General features: G+C 38.0%; 1 protein-coding gene across 1 annotated transcript in view; it reads left to right on the forward strand.

Annotated features, from left to right (window-relative positions):
* The window catches only part of LOC122792384 (lysophosphatidylserine lipase ABHD12-like), a 398,594-nt gene extending 381,771 nt beyond the window's left edge, over positions 1-16,823 (forward strand). Inside the window, exon 6 of the mRNA XM_044060171.1 lies at positions 16,689-16,823. Within this exon, the coding sequence (XP_043916106.1) occupies positions 16,689-16,823 (135 nt within the window). The remainder of the gene's footprint in view (positions 1-16,688) is intronic.
* The last annotated feature ends 3,848 nt before the right edge of the window (positions 16,824-20,671 follow it).

Genomic DNA, 20,671 nt, shown 5'->3' on the forward strand with positions numbered 1-20,671 from the left:
CCGGTTACAAGTGGCGTCCCCCAGGGCTCAGTCCTGGGATCCCTCCTGTTCGGTATGTACCTCTCAGAGGTACAGGCAAGCACAGGAGGACTATGGCTGACCAAGTTCACAGACTGCAAACTGGGGGCCATAATTGACACTCTGGTTGATACAGACATCCTCCAAAAGGGTCTCACTGAGACAGATACCTGGTGCCAAAATCATGGCCTCAAGCTAAATGCCAAAAGGTGCATAGTCATCCCCTTTGGAAAAAACAAAGTACCCGTGAACTACCACATACGTGGTAGTCCCCTAAATACAGAAAATGTAATAAGGGATCTAGGTGCCCAAGTAGATAGTAATCTCTCCTTTGATAAGCATATTGCCAAGGTGGTTAGAAAATCCTTCTATGTGGCCCACCTAATCATAAAAGGGTTCCCATCTAGAACAAAAGAGGTTATTGTGCCCCTCTACTCATCACTCATCAGACCCATCATAGAGTACAACGCCCCATTTGGGATGTACCTTACAAGATGCCTACAACAGCTGGAAAGACCACAGAAGTACCTCACCAAGAGGATTACTGGCCTCAAACAGATGCCCTATGCAGCCCAACTGAAGAAACTCCAGCTGTACTCTGTTGCATACTGCTTACTCAGAGGTGATCTCTGCCTGACATACAAGGCCATGTCCAACCCAGAATTGATGGACATGCTCCACCTAAAAAAAAAACAAATCCCGAAGAGCCACACGCTCTAGGGATCTAAACCTCACCACAATGATAAATAGGACGTGCTGGAAGGATAGATTCCTGTCCCAGAGACTCCCCATGCTTTGGAACAGGATTCCAGTCTACATTATAGGTTCATAGGTTCATAGGTTCATACTAGGCTATCTGCCCTAGGGCATTTATAAGCCTAGCCAGAGTGTGTGTGGCTTTCACCACCCCTTAGGATGAGAATACTATACCCATTAGTTTGCTGTGCCTCTGTCCAGCAGTAATACAGAGATGATTCCCGGGGTAAACCTGCGATCTCCCATCCACTCGTCAAGATTTCTCTTGAACAGAGTCAGTGAGGGGCTCTGCCTCACATGGACTGGGATTCTGTTCCATAGTGTTGGGAGTCTCTGGGTGATGAATCTGTCCCTCCAGCACGTCCTATTTATATCCGTGTTGAGGTTTAAGTCTCTTGCTCTTGTGGCTCTGGTGGATTTGGATTTTTTGAGGTGGAGCATGTCCATTAATTCGAGGTTGGACATGGCCTTGTATGTCAGGCACAGATCACCTCTGAGCAGACGGTATGCGACTGAATAGAGCTGGAGTTTCTTCAGTCGGGCATCGTATGACATATGTTTGAGCCCCTTTATCCTTTTGGTGAGGAACTTTTGGGGTCTTTCCAACTGCTGCAGGTGTCGGGTAAAGTACATTCCGAATGGGGCGTTGTACTCAATCATTGGTCTGATAAGTGAAGAGTACAGGGGTACAATGACCTCTCCTGATCTGGATGTGAATCCCTTCATGATCAGGTGGGCAATGTAGAAGGTCTTCCTAACCACTTTGGCAATGTGAGTGTCAAAGGAGAGGTTACTGTCAACTTGGGTCCCCAGGTCCCTGATAACTTCTTCCGTGTTTAATGGATTACAACTTATGTGGTAATTAGGGGTTACCTTGTTTTTCCCAAAGGCTATGACTATACATTTTTTGGCATTTAGCTTAAGGCCATGGCTCTGGCACCAGTTATCCATTTCTATGAGACCTTTCTGGAGGATGTCTGTGTCTGATGGAGTGTCAATTATGGTGCCCAGTTTGCAGTCATCTGCAAATTTTGTCAGCCACAATCCCCCTATGTTTGCCTGCACTTAAGAAAAATAAATGCCGAACAAGAGGGGGCCCAGGACTGAGCCCTGTGGGACACCGCTCGTGACCGGCTTAGAGTCTGACATGGCACCAGCAACTCTAACCCTGTGTGTTCTGTCCTTGAGCCAGTTTGCAACCCATCTTGTGACATATGGGTTTACATCTAAGCTGGTGAGCTTTTCTATGATGCCCGAGTGGGGTATTGTGTCGAATGCTTTTGCTAGGTCAAGGTAGGCTGTGTGAACTGCCTTACCCTCATCAATGGCCTTAGTGACTGTTTGAAAAAGTCGACCAAGTTCAAGAGGCAGGATCTGCCCTTGACAAAGCCAAATTGGGTAGGATCCAGTGTCTGTAGGTCCCCAATGTCTTTATTTATGAGTTCCATTATGATCCTCTCCATAGCTTTGCAGACAAGGCTCATCAAGCTTATGGGGCGGTAATTTCCAGGGTCTGTAGAAGCACCGCCTTTGTGGAGTGGGACCACAGTTGCCGTACGCCATTCTTTGGAGTGCGTATCCTGTAGTAAGGCTAAGATTAAACAGCAGCCTTATGTGTGGGTTTAGTTCCTCATTGAGTTCGTGTAGCACACAGCCGGGGACACCGTCCGGTCCCATTGATGCTGTGTTTTTTGCTTTAGAGAGAGCAGCTCTCACCTGGGCATCTGAGATGTTTGGGAGGCTAGACTCTGGTGGGATAGATATTTCTCCTTTTGGGGGGGAGGGAGGGGAGAAATTTGCACTGAACCTGTCTGCCAGTATGTTGGCAATGTCTGTGGGTTCAGTGATTTTTTTATCATTTTGGACTAATTCTGAGCATATCTGGGAGTTTCCACCCAGGTTTTTAACATAGCTAAAGAAGGCTTTATGATTGTCTTTTGTGTCATTAGCGATTTTTCTCTCAAAGTTGGCCTTGGATGATTTTATGAGTGATTGTAGTTTTTTGCTAGTATTGATCAGAGATGTCTTCCCATTTAGGGATTTTGCTCTGTCATGTAGTAGCTTTCTCCTCTTGTTGTAGAGTTTGTTTATGTCTGGAGTCCACCAGACCGGGTGCCTGCCTTTGGTGGAAAGGGTCTTGATTTTACTAACACTCTTCAAGAGAAACCTTGACGAGTGGATGGGAAACAGAAAATTTACCCTGGGGATCACTGCAGTGACTCTGCTGGACAGAGGCACAGGGAACTAATGGCTCTGCTGGACAGAGGCATAGGGAACTAATCTAAGGGGGTGACGAAAGCCAACATATTTTGGCTAGGCTTATAGATGCCCTCTGGCAGATAACCTAGTACTTGCCTATGAACATTTGACAGCAGTAATGGAGCAATAATGATCCAGATAGAAACATAATATAAGAAAATACTCCTATTGGTGTGTCTTAATGCAAAAAAGCATTCAGTACAGTCAGCTGAGATTTTGAGTTGGGCAATTGAATATTTGCATTTGTCAGTATAAAATTATGGTTAATTAAGAGGCTTGTATGAAGGGTTAGAAGCAAGAATTAAGGTGAGAGGGTTCCTTTCTAACAAGCTGTGTTTGAATAGAGGAACCAAGTAGGGGTGTCCTTTTCCCCTTTGTTATTTGGTTTATATTTAGTCATTAGCAAGGAAAATAAGGGATTCACAGATTCAAGTGTATAACTGCTATGATAATCAGGAAAAGTTAACTTCATTTGCATATGATACTGCTTTGTGCTTGATAAATCCAGAAAATGAAATTTCAGAGTTGTGGAATATTTTCAGACAGTTTCAAGTCTATTCAGGATATAAGATTATTCTAGGTAAAAAAAAACTACAGCAGTATACTGTGTACAAACACAAGAATTGGTTCAGCAAATCTCATTTCTATGGGGACATGATAAAATGTATTTAAATGTATGGGTTAAAAATGATTCTATTATGGCAGCTAAAGATATATGGGAAGAGACTAAATTAAAGATAATAGAAAAACTGAGACATTGGAAGCTCTAGAGTTTGGATATGGATTGTAATGTACAAGCAGCGAAAATGTAGTCCCATTTATTTTTATATAATGGTCAGGCATATTTTATCAACCAGAGGAGAAGTTGTAGACAAGCATTAGTAAAGAGTTGAAGGAATTTATTTGGGGGAGGAATAGGACATTGAGTTAAGTGGAATAACTTGATACTCCCCATAGAACAAGGTGGTTTAGGATTCGCTGATATGAATGGATACTTTAGAGCTATGACGTGGAAGTTCATATATGTAAAGTAAGCAAACTGTTGTAAATCAAGGTGGAAAGGGATTATGATGAAATAAGGATTGAGCAGGATTTTGGATATAGAACTTTAAGAAAAATGAACAACAGCCTTAAAGTAGCAGAAAGTTTTCTAAGAACTAAGCCAATATGGAGATGGAGAAAGGAGATATTGCCAATAGGGATGGCATTGAGAAAGTATATAGAAAATAGGCAAGATGGGGTCTGGAGTTCAGTGGAGAAAATTGTCAAAGGAAACATGGTATTGGGTACAAATAACTGGAAAGGGAACGATAGAATGGCATGAGGTCAAGAAGAAGTTTGGACTACAGGTAAGAGACTTGTCTTCCCTACCAGGGATTGGTGTCAGAGTATAGGAAAGAGAAAGGGATAAAGGAGTTGTAAGTGAAAGGTAAGCTGTGGTAGCATTTAGTCAAATCTAGAACAAAAGCTGACATTAAAAAGGAGGTAATTAGTAGCGCATGTAAAATATTGCACAATAATTGTAAAAATCAACCAGAGGAGGTCTGAAAAGATTGGGGCAGAGAGAGACAGGAAAGGCGATTTGCAAATGAATGACATCTGTATGGCTCCCACATATGCAGCAAAGTCCAGAAGGTCTAGGATTTTTGCTTGGATGTAGTTGAATAAGTATTTTTATACCCTAAGTTGGCTTTAAAGAATTTTTCCCCAGGTAATATTAAATGCTGTGGGTGTGTTGGAAAAGAGAGAGGTAAATGGGAAAAAATATGGGACCGTAACTAGCTGGCAGATTTTAATAATTCCATTATAAACTACAGTGTCAGAAATGTTAGTTGAGCAAATGGCTGCAACTAAGGAAATTATTATTTTGAGCTGGGACACATTGTCTGACTTGCTTGTACATAGTATGGCCTTACTAAGTTGAATGCTATTGGCTGCCAAAAAAAATTACTAGAAAATGGAAATCAAAATCTTAACTAACTGTAATTGAGTTACTGAATATTGTTAATGTAATAATCAAACTAGCGGTGGGATCCATATTAAAGGGAAGGAGCTCATCACTTAGAAATAAATGGAATCTGTGGGACCAATACATGCATAATACTTTTCTAGAGGAGGAGTGAGGTTTAAGAGAAGACAGGAATTGAACAAGTTATGTAATTTTGAAATGAATAGTTGTTAAAGAAAAAAAAACATATATGTAATATATAATGCTTGAATATGACAACTGTTAATATGGTTTGGTTTGCTTTGTTTTGTGTTAATGTATGTGTATCTGTGTCTTAAGTGATAATTTACTTTAGGTGTTTTAATACGTTTTTACACTAGTCAGGTAGTAAGAAATCATCTGCATAAAGGTTCAAACTAAAGTGGGGGCAGTTCAGTGTTTATATCACTGATATACAGGGAACATAACATTGATCTGAGGATGGTTCCTTGTGGGACTCTTATGTTAATGGTACCTTCAGTTAAAAAGCAGGTTCATAGCTGTAATTGGAATGTTTTGTTTTGAAGGTAACTTTGAAATCATCTTATTATATTTGGACCAAAGTTGAATTTGCTAGGTTTTAGAGGAGCAGGTTATGATTTACTGTTTTAGATGGTCTTGTCATATTGGTGAACAAGACCCTTGGTTAGCTGTGAATCATTTATATTATTGTAAATGATGTCACTGACTGTCTTATAATGATATTATGGCAAGGAAAGAATTGCTGAATCTGTGTTGGTTACCACACAGAAGTCCATATGACAGGGTCATAGCTCATGTGGGTATAAATGACCTAGGATGTACATGAATGGACTATATGAAGAGAGACATGATGGAGCTTTCTGAATCTGTTTCATAGGCGGGTATGAATCTAGCCTTGAATAGCATCCTACCTTCACTGTTGATGGTGCCATAGTACAAACAAGAAATGATTGACTTCATCAATTGGCTTAGCTTCTGGTGTTACAACAAGAGGATCCAGTTTCCGTCAGCTTGGGAAGACATGTTCGACAAAGCACAATGCTTTGCCAGAGATGGTTTGCACTTGTCACCACTTGGCTTCCAGATACTGGCAAAAACTTTATCTATCCTCATAGTGCCTTTTTAGGCCATGCCAAGTTGTTAAACCCTCCAACATAACAAAAATCACTCATGACTACCTAAAGGTACTGCTGCTCATCACTAGGAGTTTAAATAAAAAACTGCACTCCCTGGAAGCGCTCCTCACTCTGTGAATGCAGACATGTGCAGTCATAGAAACATGGTTCAGTACCATGGAGAGCACCCTAGATATCAAAGGCTAACAATGCATTTCATACATTTTGGTCCCCCTCAGCTCTGGATAAAACAAAGGGATGAGGTGTCTCAGTGTTCATAAAGGATAAGTACACTGTTAGAGCAGCTCAAGTCAGTCATGTTGACCAGTTTATGCCCAACTAACTATAGATGTGACCCCCTATCATATCCTTGCTAGCTACATTTCCCCTAACATGAGTCTGGAAAACTGCACCTCCTACCTAAACCTACTAGAATCTCGTAACATTCAGCCTAACACCATACTTGTGGGTGACTTTAACTACCCCTTCATAAACTGGGAGACTTGTATGATCCACAGTTCACTTGCTCAAAGGATTTGGGACTTCATCAACACAAACACCCTGGAGCAATGAGTTAGCTCTCCAACTAGAGGTACAAATATCCTAGACCTGGTACTCTACTCACGAACATGGGGAATGCTGCTCCCTCCCATGCATTAGCATCTCCCTGGTAAGATCTGACCGCAAAATGATCTCCTTTAATGTTAAAACTAACCTAGAACCCCCATCAAACTCCAAACCTGTTAAGAACTTTGCTAAGGCCAGTTACCTCAAGCTAAGTGACAGTTTATTAAACTTCCAAGCCCCTCAGAACCCAGATGATACGGAGTCCTACTCTGAGTTGTATACAAAAACATAGTGCAACCCCATTCATAGCTGCATAGAGGAAGCAGTACCTTCCTGAATCAAACCTATGATTACTGTAAAAATAACTATCCTTGTAGACCCCTAGCATAAGTAGACTAGTGAGCAAAAGGGAAAAAAATCCTCACCATAGCCAAGAAGGAATAGACAAAACAGTACAAAAAGACACTCTCCAGTCTAAACAAACAAATTAGAGAGCTGGTCAAATATGCCAAAGCAAAGTACGAGACAAAGATAGCCTCCCAGGTAAAAGATAATCATAAGGCTTTTTTCAATTATGTTCATAACGTCAGGGAAAATGCTCAGCAGTGTGCCAAGCTAATCATGACTGGCAACGTTTACATCCAGTCTGAAACTATAACAAACCTGCTGGCCGACAAGTTCTGTTCAAACTTCTACCCTCCCATCACCTGCTACCACACTCAAAGAAATACCCACAACCATCCACCTACCAGTTATTACAAGGGCACAGATCCTTACTGTGCTTGTTAAGGTAAAAAAAAAAAAACACAGCCTCCATGGGTTCTGACAACATTCCAGGATGCATCTTAAGTAGCTTAAAACAGAATATTTTAGGGCCACTAAATACCATCTTTAACCACAGCCTCCAGATGGGCTTTGTGCCAGAGGAATGGAGAATTACAACAGTCATCCCTCTGCACAATGGGGGCCCATCAGCTGAACCACGGAACTACAGACTTATAAATTTGACCAGTCTTATCTGCAAGGCCATGGAGAGAATTATCATGGACCTGATCAGTAACATAGGAAATTACCAAACGCTGGAACAGATCCAGTTTCGTTTTGTCAAATGAAGGTCTTACCTGCTCAGTCTGGTGGACATCGTGGAGAAAGTCACCAGGGCCATGGATGAGGATAAAATGGTACATGCCACTTATCTAGACCTGATCAAAACTTTTGACACAATTCCCCACTCAGAATTGGGCATAAACTCCTACATTGTCAGGTGTATAGAAAACTGGCTCACTGACAGCACACATTTTATCTGGATAGGCGAATCAACTTTGATAAGAAACCTGATACTAGTGGTGTCCCACAGGGTCAGTGTTGGGACCCCTCCTGTTTGATATATATTTCTCTGAAGTGAAGGCCAATGTTGGGGGCCTCTGACTCACCAGGTTCGCCGATGACTGTAAGCTGGGATCAATCATTAAATCCCCAAAAGATGCTGACTTCCTACAAACATTCCTAAAAATGACAAATGATTGGTGCCAAGACCATGGTCTGAGACAAAATGCTAAAAAATGCATAGTCTTATCCTTTGGTAAATCAGATGTCCCTGCAAATTATAATAGCGATAGCTCATCACTAAAAGTAGACTCGGTGGTAAGAAACCTAGGAACACAGATAGTAACCTAAACTTTGACCGTCAGGTACCTATGGTAGTGAGGAAATCCTGTGTGGCTCAACTTAAGTAAAGGCATGGCATCAAGATCAAAGGAAGTCATAATGCCATTGTACTCTGCCCTTATGCCCATAATAATGCTTCCTTCTGCATGTACCTAAACAGGCACTTAGACCAAATGGAGTGGCCCCATAGGTTTTTTACTAAAATAGTACAAACAGTAAACCACATGTCTTGTGCAGACCGATTAAGGCCCTATCCCTGTACTCCATCTCATATTGTTTATTGAGAGGTGACTTATGCCTGACCTACAAAGTATTCTCTGATCTAGCCCTGATGAAAATGTTACATATTCACAAGAAAAATTATACAAGGGTTATGCGTTTCATGGACCTGAACCTTATTTGTGACTGTAATAGAATTCGCTGGAGAGACTGATTCATATTCCAAATGCTCCTCGTCTATGGAATAAACTTCCATCTTCATAAAACAAAGCCTGTCCCTCACTCTGTTCAAAAAGAATTTGAGTAAATGGATGAAGAGCCATAAATTCACTCCAGGGGTACTGTCCATGCCCCTTATGGATAGAGGCAGTCTGTAAAATGACTCTGGGCCCCAACACCCAAAGACCCACTACCCTGATACTACCCCAGCCCATATCTGGGAATTAAGATACAATATTGTCATATCCGGCATATTATTGGCTAGGCTTGTAAAGGCTGTTATGCCATTAGCCTAATAATCACTTATGAACATATGTGATTCCACAGTTATTTTTGTTGATGTCTTGACTGATTTCAGGAGCCCAAAAGTCATGAAATTGAATTTACTGAAATTGATGTTAAACCCATTCCTAGTCATTCATTTTAATACCCTAGAGAGGTAGTTATTGAACATTTTTTAGTCAATATCATTAATAATAACTGATCCTAACATGATACCCTCTGTGTATTTGGCTATCCAAATTGTTTTATATGTGGGCAGAAAGGAAAATACCATTTTGAAAATGTCCATACCTAAAATACTTCTCTGAGGAACCCATGAGTAAACATCAGCCTGTTGTGAATAATGACTTCCAAGTTTACTTTAAATTGTCTTTTAGAAAGCCATGTGTTATTCAGCTTAATATAAAGTTAGCAATACCAAGTTTTACTATTCATTTTATAATAACTGAATGTGACACACTATTGAATGCTTTGCAGATATCTAAAGTATACCACGAGTAACACCAAGTCTGTCATCCGCAGCCCTGATAAACATGATCATAGAGGGTGGAAGTAGAAATATTTTTCATAAAGTCACATTGATAGATATCCAGTGCAGCACCATACTTAGGATTATCCTCAAATAAGTTCAAAAGGCATCTTTTGAAATATTTGTGAAACAAGGTAGTTACACTTATAGGGCGGTAATTGCCTATAACAGAAAAACTCACATTTTCGTGGCTTGGGATTATGTTAGACTTTTTCCAGTAAGATTGAACAATGCATTTTAGAAATAGATGTTAAAAATGATAGTCAGTGGGGCACTCATATGTGAGCCTAGATATTTAAATAATATGCCAGGTATGTTGTCTTCATCCAGGAAAGAAATATTTTGAAAACATCTGGATATAGAATTTTTACTCTTATACCTGCATCTGGACTTTCCCTGATTTTGGGGATAAACTTGCTTCTCTTCTTCATGAAATGCAATGAATCATCTTTTTCTAGAAACACTCTACTGTTCTCAAGTTTTTAATATTTTTCCCTTCTGCTATAGTTTTGCTACAGTCAACTTGTTTGTGCTGTTGTGATGGCACCTTTACTAATGCAGATCTTGGCTGCCTTCTTGTGGCCAGATTCTGAGAATACACACAATGTATCCTTTAAATGAATGAATTTTACTGTGGAATACCAGTTCAGTTTCTTATCTGTACCTTCATAAAATAAATGCAGTCTTTTCCTTACAGTTTCTGTGGTATGGTGAAAAATCTTAGGTTTTCTCCAAGTGCTTGGTCTTCTAACTTTACTAAAACAGCTCTTCTTGATAAGCCTTGTGTGCAACCAGTCTTTCTTTCATTTAAGCCACTGATTTCTGCAGTTATGTCAGCTCTTCTAAATAGCTACTTAAAGCTTTATTTCATTTTTCCTGCATTTTATAATTTGACCTTATTTGAGTGCATTTAATGTATTTTCTCCTGTACTAAAACCAAAATTTGAACTGCTTTTGTTGAAGAGCTGCACAATTCTTTCCATCTACAACTTTCTCTTCTCCTTTCCTGTTTGATTATTCTCTTACTTTATCCAGATTTCTTTTTTGCTGGTGCTCAGGCAGTGTAATTACTAATCTGGACAAAGCCTGACATAATGGGGGGGGACGATATAGGTCCAAAAATGGGGACAAATTTTAAATATTGCTCTTAAAAAAAAAATGAAAACTTGCTAGAATAACAGGATTTGTGATGACATGTATTTTCTGAATGATTTGAAGCCTGAAACCCAAATATATTTAATTATTTAATGACTTCAGTCCTCAGACCATGCCAGTGATTTGCCAGAAAACCACTATTTTTTTGAGGAACAAACCAAAAATATGAGGCAAAACTGGACATTCTGCAAAAATCTGGATAGTTGAGAGGTGAAATAACCCAAACAGCTAACACTTAACTGTCTTAGAAGTTTGAGTTTTCACACTGAGAAATCTCTAATCAGCATGTTGCTCACTGTGCAGCCATCTCCTGTATGGAGATCCTGGTAGGCTGTATGATGTCTATTTTGATCACAGTTGCAGAAGTCATGATTCTGTGCCTTTTGCGGTAGAAGTCCCAGTACATCTGTCCCATCTTCTAAAGTTCAGAACCCTTCCTCCTCCAAACATGGCAGATGCCACCCTTCTGGGATGTCAGGATGTCTCTAGTATAAACCGGGTCATTGCCACAATTCAGTGAATGCATCACAGCATTGACATCCATAGTCCAGTGTTCAGTCTGCTCAGAAGATCAGGATAGATAAGTACTGTTGTTAAGGAATATCCTTATCCTTTTTATTTCTAGTTGCTGGATTGAACATAGTTCTTATTTGCTGATTTTGGACATGTGTCAGAGCCCAAGAATGGTAGAATGCTCCTCATGAAGACACATACCTGCAAAACTTTTCACAGCCATTGTGTGCTGTGTGGAGGCCCTGAACATCGCATTAAGGACAGTAGAGTCCTAAAAGCCATAGAACTAGGCAGCAATCACCACACCTCATTACTTAGATAGGAAGAGATTTGAGGCCTTGACCTGATCTGTGGTAGCATCTTCAAGTTAATAATTTTCAGCCACTAACATCCTCCATAAAAAGAAACTTATTATGGAGTAGGCAAAAAGGGATGCTATGTGACATGCTTCAGGTATCCAGCTTCCCAGGACGGCCCAAGAATGTAATCTCAGTGAGATGCTTTCACATCTCCCATCTAGAGATAATCACATCAAAAGAGTCTAGCACATCTCACACAAACAGTGAGAGATGCAAAAGGAAGTGCAGGTGTCTCATTTTTACTTCATTGCTCTGCATCTTTTTCTTAGATTTTGCTGGTGTATGATCTGATATAGTTACTGTATGTGCCTCAAAGTTTTCAATTAAATATACATGCTCTTGTTAAGTGTAATTTCTGTCCAGTCTAGCCCAGTTATTGTACCTTGGGGTATAATATGTAAATTCTAACTGAGCTCCTGCTACTGAATTTGCATTTTCCATACCAAATATTATCATGCATTTCTTCAGTAATATACCCCGTTTTGTTATATTTTCTACTTTTAGACCTCCCTCTCCTACATCCATACTAGTACAAATCAAGTTCCTGTCTCCAGTCATAAAGCAGATTGTTTTAGGTGAAATATAAATGAATACCAGCATAGTCCTCCCTATCTACCAGTAACCCCTTACTACTACAAATCTGCAATTATTGTCTTTTTTGCCTTTTCTAACATTATTAGAGCTCAGTATTATTAGTCACCTTTTCTTTTGTCCCTGATATTCTCCTGAATGTCCACCCAGAAATCCTTTCTTTGTCAAATTTAGTTGCTCATTTCTGTCTAAACTGTAATCTGTTCTGTAATATTGCTCTTTGTACCCACACTTCTTAATATAATATAGTACATTTTGATTTTTGGCTATACCTGCAAGGCCATTTATATTCCATGATAATATGAGCAGAGAAACCATTATAATACAAAGCTATCACTCCCACCTGTTATACGTGACAGTTCTTTGAATGTATACTTCCAATTTTTAGTTTGTGTGCCCACACTGTTTGGTATGCTCATCTTTTTTTTTGTAGGGTCTTCTTCTTGTCTCCATTTGAACCTATCCCATATTTCCAAGACTTTTTGCTTCAATGAAAGTACTCAAAACAAAAAAACTAAATAGATTTTAGAACTCCCCATACATGTTTAACTTGCAACAAACAAGCAAAACTATGTACATGTTCAAAAAATGAACTTTGGTCCTCCAGATAGGAGCAGATACTCCAAATCAACACCTGCACCCACAGGCATTACCTATTTTGAAATTAAGGTTGCCCATGCTAAAGCGCATGTTAGAGCCTGTGTTCCCACTTACCTTGATTGCTGTCTGTTCTTTTACATCTTTGTTCCCCTCCCGGATGTAAAAAAACAGCTTGCTTGCTTTTAGTAAACATTAATTTTTAGCCCTAAGAAAAGTATACTACTTATATTTAAATAAATAAAATAAATTGCGCACTGTTATAAAGTACATTAAGTATTGCTGGAGAGGCAATTACTTGTATAATTTATTATCTTCCCCCCACAGTTCAGACTTCATTTATTTTTCACTGAACAACTTGCTATTGTACCTTTAAATGCTAATTGCATTGTACCTTATACATTTCACTCAGCAGACAGTATTCTTATATTTCTTGATTAAGTGTTTGCACCTGCAGATGTCATGTCTCCAAGTAAAGTTAGTAATCAGAAAAAAAAAATATTTGCAGATGCATGAAAGAGTCTTTGGAAATTTCACTTAACATACCACGCATGGTTAATTGCTTGCAGCTTTAAACTTTGCATCACTGAGAACATTTGCTAATGGAAAAAAATTAGCTAATGAATTTGCAAATGTCAGAAAGAACTGCCATTTCCATGTCTTTATCATTTTGTCTATTTTGAGCCAGTTTGCCCCCCCAAAAAATGTGTATGTAGCTTAAATCCAGGGTATTAATCTAAACATCCACCTCCTATAAAAATGGGGAAATTATTATCTTAATTTTGCCTATAGTGTGATCAATACAGTTTTACATGTCCCTACCCCAGCAGCTCAAGATCCCAATTTTTTATTAAGTTTAATTTTCTTTCCACCTTTTCTTACCTTGCTTTAGTGTAAAACTTGTATGCATTAGCAGTAAGAGGGAAAGTACTTTCTTGCTTTAATTTCTTTAATACTATGATGAGACTCCCTTGTCTCACATTTAAAAGACCACTGACTGCACCCTTCATAAACTTCTTTACAATATAAAATATAATTTTATATCATGAATTTTTTATGCAAATATTAATAAGAACAAAAATGTTTTATTTGCAGTTATTTCTTCAGTTCCTTCAGCATTATTCTAAACAGTGATATAAAGTGGGTAAATGCTTGACACCTACCCACCAGTTTAACGTAGGCTACAAACTTCCAGTGTTTCTCAGCCATTTCTTGCAAAGCTACATTTCACATCAAATCCCATATCTAATAGTCTCCCATTTATTCACTAATTATACAAAGTTGCTGGTTTTCTACCGGATCATCTCCATCTCCCATCGCCAGTCTGTGGTTCAGGTCCAAGGTATTCCTGATTCCTCATGTCATCTGTGCTTTTTCTTTTGTTCAGGCATTTTTGTTTGGGACAATGAAAAAGGATTCACTAGGAAAGTCTTTCTGTGGGCTTTGTTATTGTGGGAAAAATAAGAATATTCTATTTCTGCTTGCTGGCTCTTTATTAACTATTTTTTTATTTCATCCTTGACTTGTTCTGCATCCAGAAATGTCTTTGATCCTCTGTGAAAAAAATACTTTGAAGACAGCTGGATACAGTGACTAAATCTCACACGGGCCTCGATATTTATTATGTATTTATTGACATTTGATTACTTGGAAAGTCTGATTGGGTAGAAGCCTATTTTTAGTGGAGCCCTGGGGAGAAAAGCTCCAAATTATTGCAAAACATTTTAAGAACAATAATTTTACAATCTTCAAAAATAAAACAAAAACATCTGCAGATTAAATAATTGTAACAAATTAGACATAAAATAAAAAGATTGGTTAAGAATCGATACAAGGTATATGACAATCATTTAATATTTAGAGAAATTTTAGACAGTTTGTAGAGAAATTAAAGGTAAGTTGATCTAATACAAATAAGAATTGCTATAAGAAGTGAGGGAAAAACAGGCTTATGGTATCTTTACATAGAAAGTCAGGGAAGAGAATTAGATAGTAAGGAAGTAAATGAGGGGAGAGTAAGGCGGTATAAGGAATGAAAAGGTACCTGCTTATATTTAGGGATACAGTTTATCCTGGTTTTGAGCAAGAACAGAGCCAGATTTTAGCTAGGAAGTCTTTCAGTGTAGCTTTGAAAGATGGGAGGGAGGGTATAGACCTGATGGATATAGGTAAGATGTTCCAGGCCTTAGCAACCTTGTATGAGTATGGACAATGGCCAGTGACTGGGAACATAGTTGTGTAGGATGTTTTTCAGTGCTAGACAGGCAAATGAATGCTGATAAGTTTGTATATGATAAGAAGCTGTGTATTTGTTAGTTCATATTGCAGTTCTAACCAGTTTAGGCTTTTTATTTGCTATATAGTGGTGGGTTCTGAAAGGGATATGTGCTGCAAATTAAGCAACTTTTATTATAGCATTGTTCAAGTTTTAATTTTTGTGAAGTCTAGAGGTTAGTAAGGATGGGAGCGCCATAAAGAAAAGTGGGGAGGAGATAATTCTCTGTTTCCTGGGATAAATTTGCTTCTCTTCTGCTTGGTATTATTGTGAGCAATCATTTCCACAGGTGCTCTAATGTCCCCAATTTTTAATACTTTTTCTTCCAGCCACAATTTTGCTAGTAGCAACTCTTTGTGCTGGTATGATTGGATCTTTACTAATAAATGTCTTGGTTGATTTCTCTTGGTCAAATTGGGGGCATATAAACAATCTGCCCTCTCAATTAATGTATCCTTTTGTGGCGGACCACTCCAGTTGCTTATTGTACTTTTCATAAAATTTAATGGTCTTTTCTTTCCTGTTTCTCTGGTGCTGCAGAAAATTTTAGTTGCATGCTCTGCCCAATAATTAGTTCATTTTTTTAAAAAGCTCTTCAGGAGAAGCCTCATGCTCAGCCAGTCTCCATTTCAACCTATGATTTTTTGCAATTTTATTAGTTCATTTGCAGGGTTGGCCACCCGGTGTTAAGAATATGGCTATAGATAAGTCACTGTTAATGTAACACCCAAACCTCATGTGTAAAAGTAGGAATGTGGGGGTAAGGATAGATGAGTGAATTGAATAATTTTTTTCTATTTTTTCCTAGTATTTTGTTATTTTACTGTATTGTTTTCATTTATTTTAAACACTTATGAGTGCATTTGATTTATTTTTCCTCTAAATTACTAGAAGCATTATCCTGTACCAAAACTGAGAAGATTTTTCTCAGCCAAAGTATTTTTCTTCTTCTCCTTTTCAGATTGTTTTTGTCTTACTTTCTCCAGATTTCTTCTTTGCTGGAATTCAGGCAGTGTAGTTAGTCACCTGAAACTGAATTTTACCTAAATTGATAGCCTTTACTGACTTTTTTCATAGCTTTAGTTTTCACACTGTGTGAGCTCTTATCCTCTTGATTCATGTTCGTCTGTCTTGGAAGTCTCATAATGTTTATTAATGTTGTCTAAATTTGATACACATTTTGTTTCTGGCTTTATTTAAGTTGGTTTACTATTTCTGTCAAATGTGAGCATATATTCTGAGCTGTACAGCAGTGTATCAACATTTGTGTTAATGTGTTTGAATCGTACTCTAATGTTGATTTTCTATTATCATTGTCTTAATAATGCACATAGGCTGAAATATACTAACTGTGGATCAGTGCATTAACTTGGCCCACAAACTGTAAATACATAAGTAAAAAATCATAATCATATGGTTTATGATAGTAAAGTTAAGCAGCAATCTAAATATTGAGTATATCTTTTAATCTGTGAAAAGGAAAGGGATAAAATTGTTAGCTTAATTGCGCTTGATTTTATTTTCAGTAGTTTATTGTTTACAAAACCTAATGGAATGTTTTGTTTACTTTTTCTTTTTTTTTTTTTTTTTTTGGCAGGTTTTGAGTTCACTGGGTTACCATGTCTTGGCATTTGATTACAGAGGTGAGCATTATTCATACCTAGGGAATAGATTCCCAAAATGTTACAGAAATATTTTAAGCTATGTCAATGGGTGTGTTGTCCTTCTGTGAAGTAGAATCTTTGAAGCCAGGTGTGACACAGATTTTCGGGGTTTACATTATGTACTGTTTATGGATGAAAGCTGAGATTAAAATGTCATATTATGTTACTGTGTACACAAAACTGATACAAAAATACAGATGCAGGGAATGGGCAGGTAGCCACCCGAAAAGTCTTTTTTTAAAAAGTACATTTGGCAGTTATGAATGAATGTTTGTTTTTAAGATGTGTGTGACAGTTGGCAAATGAATTTCTGGAATAGATCTACAGTTGTGGAATGTGTATATGTAAGCTGGTGGTAAGAGGAAATTTTAAACATGCTGTCTGTATGCAGATGATGTAAGTGGGAGGGTTTTCAAGCAGAAAGTAAAAGAAAGCAAATTAGGAGGTCTGACAAGTATATTTTGTTTGTGCTGGGGTAAATGGGAAGTAGTAATTGTGCTGTGTTGTAGGGAATGTAGGACAATTAATAAGTACATTTTGTATGCATTTGTGTTTCCTGTCTGAAACGTGATGTTTAGTAATACTCTCATTTCGTGTTTTGGGAAGGGAGTGGGAGGTAAAACAAGTATGCAGTAACATTTAATAAGGTGGGAAGGTAAAACAAGCATGCAGAAACATTTTTATATGGTGGGGAGGTAAAACGAGCATGCAGAAACATTTTATACCGTGGGAAGGTAAAACAAGCGTGCAGAAACATTTTATACGGTGGGGAGGTAAAACAAGCATGCACAAACATTTTGTAAGGTGGGGCGGTAAAACAAGCATGCAGAAACATTTTATAAGGTGGGGAGGCAAAACAAGCATGCAAAAAATTTTATAAGGTGGGGAGGTAAAACAAGCATGCAGAAATATTTTATAAGGTAAAAGGTGGTATTATGTGAAAGGCTAAGGTTTTTTTAGGGATTGAGTAACCATAACTGAGAGGAATACAAAACAGCAACAAACAGGACCAACACTGAGGTAAACCACTACTAGAGAAGCAGTTATGTTATAGATTATGGGAAATTCTTTTGTGGTACTTCTAGATGCTGGTTTCCTTATTTTTATCATATTTAAATAATTGAGTCTGTATTTTTATTGGGACTGTGTCACGTGGTTTTAGTTTGAATCTGTTTTAATGGGGATGTGATTACACTAGCTGTTACTTACACACTGAAGAATGGCATTAGCCTGAAAGCTCTGTGGTTTTACTGGTTTTTGAATAAACTGCTATAGATCTGCTCAGTGTTTCCAGTGGCTGGAGTTTTGTGTTCTTGAGAAGAATACAAGGCAGGTAGATATCTTTATTAATCAGAAATATCTATATTTCTTTGAAGGCTGCAAGGATTATAACATGTGTACCTCATGCAACCAGTTTTTGGACCTAGTGTAAGCTGTTAAAGTGGCCAGTTTAACTCTTGAGGTTATAAACAGTGAAAAGAAGTGTTAAGAATGGAGGGTGACAAATAGTGATCAGTTTATCGTTTCTCGTCTTACTGAAATCCACAGCAGTATTGTTAGAGCACTGATAAGCTGAAGAGACTCAATTACATTGCCTAAACAGAAAGGATCAAAAGTCAACTGTGCTGATGATGTATCAGGCTTGTGGTCAGAATTCCTTAGCTGTTAAGTTCATAGACCCAAGTTTCAGGGTTGTAGGGAGTTGAAGGCTGAAGCATCCTTGCAATTAATGAGTGCAAAACACAAAACAAATATGGCTGGGACGTCATCAGTCTGTTGCAAGACATTTTCACAGATATTCCTGTCCTAGAGGTAATCTGAGCAATATCAGTCCACCTGCTTACATGTTTGTAGGATGTGGATGGTAAGTGCAGCCCTGGTGAAAAGCAGTGCAGATACAAGAAGAATGTGCAGATTCCATACAGAAGGCACCTCAGACAGGAAATCAATCTGAAAATGTTAACTACTCCTTGTTATGCAGCCCCAAATCTTTTTGTTTGAACTGGAAAAATGCATGTTGTATGTAGTTATGTTGCTTCCTACAGTGCATTTGGTTGTTCTGAGCAGGCATAGACTGCAGTGGTAAGTACCCCTTTAGAATTGTTTTTTTTCTTAGGGTACTTGTAAAATATGTGTATTAGGTAGTCAGTATGTTTACTCTATGTGGCAAATGTAAATATAGGATATGACATTTTGCAGTATATAGTACTTTTTTTCTTGTCTTTTACACGTGTAAAACATAGTAACAGTCAGAAAATAAATGTAGCATTATGCCGCTCTATTCTAATAGAGGGCAGTACAAGTGACTACCTTCTCAGATGTGCAAGTGCAACACGCATTTTCTGTGCAAACATGTTTAGAATGTCTAAAAGTAAGAGATGTCTATAGCACCAACTCAAAATACACCTGTCAGTCTAAATCGGTAGTATATGTGGCACAATGTCAAAGTTGTGCTGCCTTTTACATCGGTAAAACTGACCATAGGTTGAGAGAACGTGTTTACGAGCACCTTTATAAAATAAGAAATCAAAATTTGGGCAATGCCCTGGCCCAACATATATCCTTGTACCCCCACCACTCTTTTTTGTTTAGAGCTATTGATTCGGTAATTGACGACACGTGGTGACCCCCTTTCATTATTATTAGAACAGCTTGAATTATGTTGGCAACTCCGTATGGGGTCATGTTTTAGCCCATGTTTAAATGAAGTTGTATCACTTGCTTGCATTCTGAAATTAAGGAATTTGAGGCGGTAAAAACTGTATTGTACAGCTTTGAAGGCAATGAAGTCATGTTGTCAACAACATGGTCAGTGTTTTGAACTATGGGTTAATGTATACACATATGTACATGTATAACAGTTAAATGTGGTTCAATGTAGCCTTTAATATCTTATGTTTTTAACAGTAAAAGGAGGGATATTTTTATTTTTATTTTTACTTTTATTGCCATTCTTAAGCTTACTGGGACAATTAAGAACCAAGGTGTAGGATTAATTAATTACTACTTATTATGGTTTCTTTTTATCTATCTTCCTAGTCATTACCAATTTTACCCACTTACTTTTTGGTCAAGTTAATATAGGAGTGTGGCAACTTACCGTACATGTTTATTACATTGTCTTTATTGTAAAAAAAAAAAAAAATTTTATTGCAACGATCCTTGTTATTGTTGTTAATTTGTTACCTTTTGGGATTCACTATGTTTTATACAAAGGGGATATTTTATATACTTCATAGTCAACTTAGGTGTGGAATAAAAGAACAATACCCCTTTTAGACAGTTAATTGATGATTGATTCAATTGAAACATCCATTCATTATTTAATAATGCAGTTTCACTGTATTTTTTATCTGATGAAGTCCTGCCAGTGAGCAGGACGAAAAGCGCTTCAGAATAAAGCTTGTTGGATTACCCGTGACTTTCTGTGCCTATAGTGTTTCTTCAGTTCAAGTTTTCAGTTAGAAGTTTAAAAGTAAGAGATGATTGCCAAAGAATAATGCATCCTCTGGTGAGAAAGATTTCATCTTGGAGTGAGAACACACACAGGAAATAAAAACAGTAGGCAGCTGTAATGATTATCTGTATATTAAAGTTACTAAACTGTATCCAGGAAAGCTTTCTTGTCATATTAGGTATGTTTATAGAAGGCATTTCATGTAATTTTCCAGACTTTTCAGCAAGAGGCTTTGTTTATATAAAGATCCAATGCAAGAAGAATGCAAGGAAGAGGGAGCACATTGTGTGGGAAGAGTGGGAGAATCAACATAAACAACATCATGGGAAAGTCTGAGAAAGTGTTAAAATCATGTAAAGAGATTATTTAGGAAATTAGCAAGTGGGTGACACCATAGAGGGTCAGGGAAAACACAAGAAAACTGAGAGGAACCATCAGTAATAGCTAATGCAGGCAAGT

The sequence above is a fragment of the Protopterus annectens genome, chromosome 1.part2, assembly GCF_019279795.1.
Source record: "Protopterus annectens isolate FY-2018-M chromosome 1.part2, PAN1.0, whole genome shotgun sequence".
NCBI classification, from domain to species: domain Eukaryota; kingdom Metazoa; phylum Chordata; order Ceratodontiformes; family Protopteridae; genus Protopterus; species Protopterus annectens.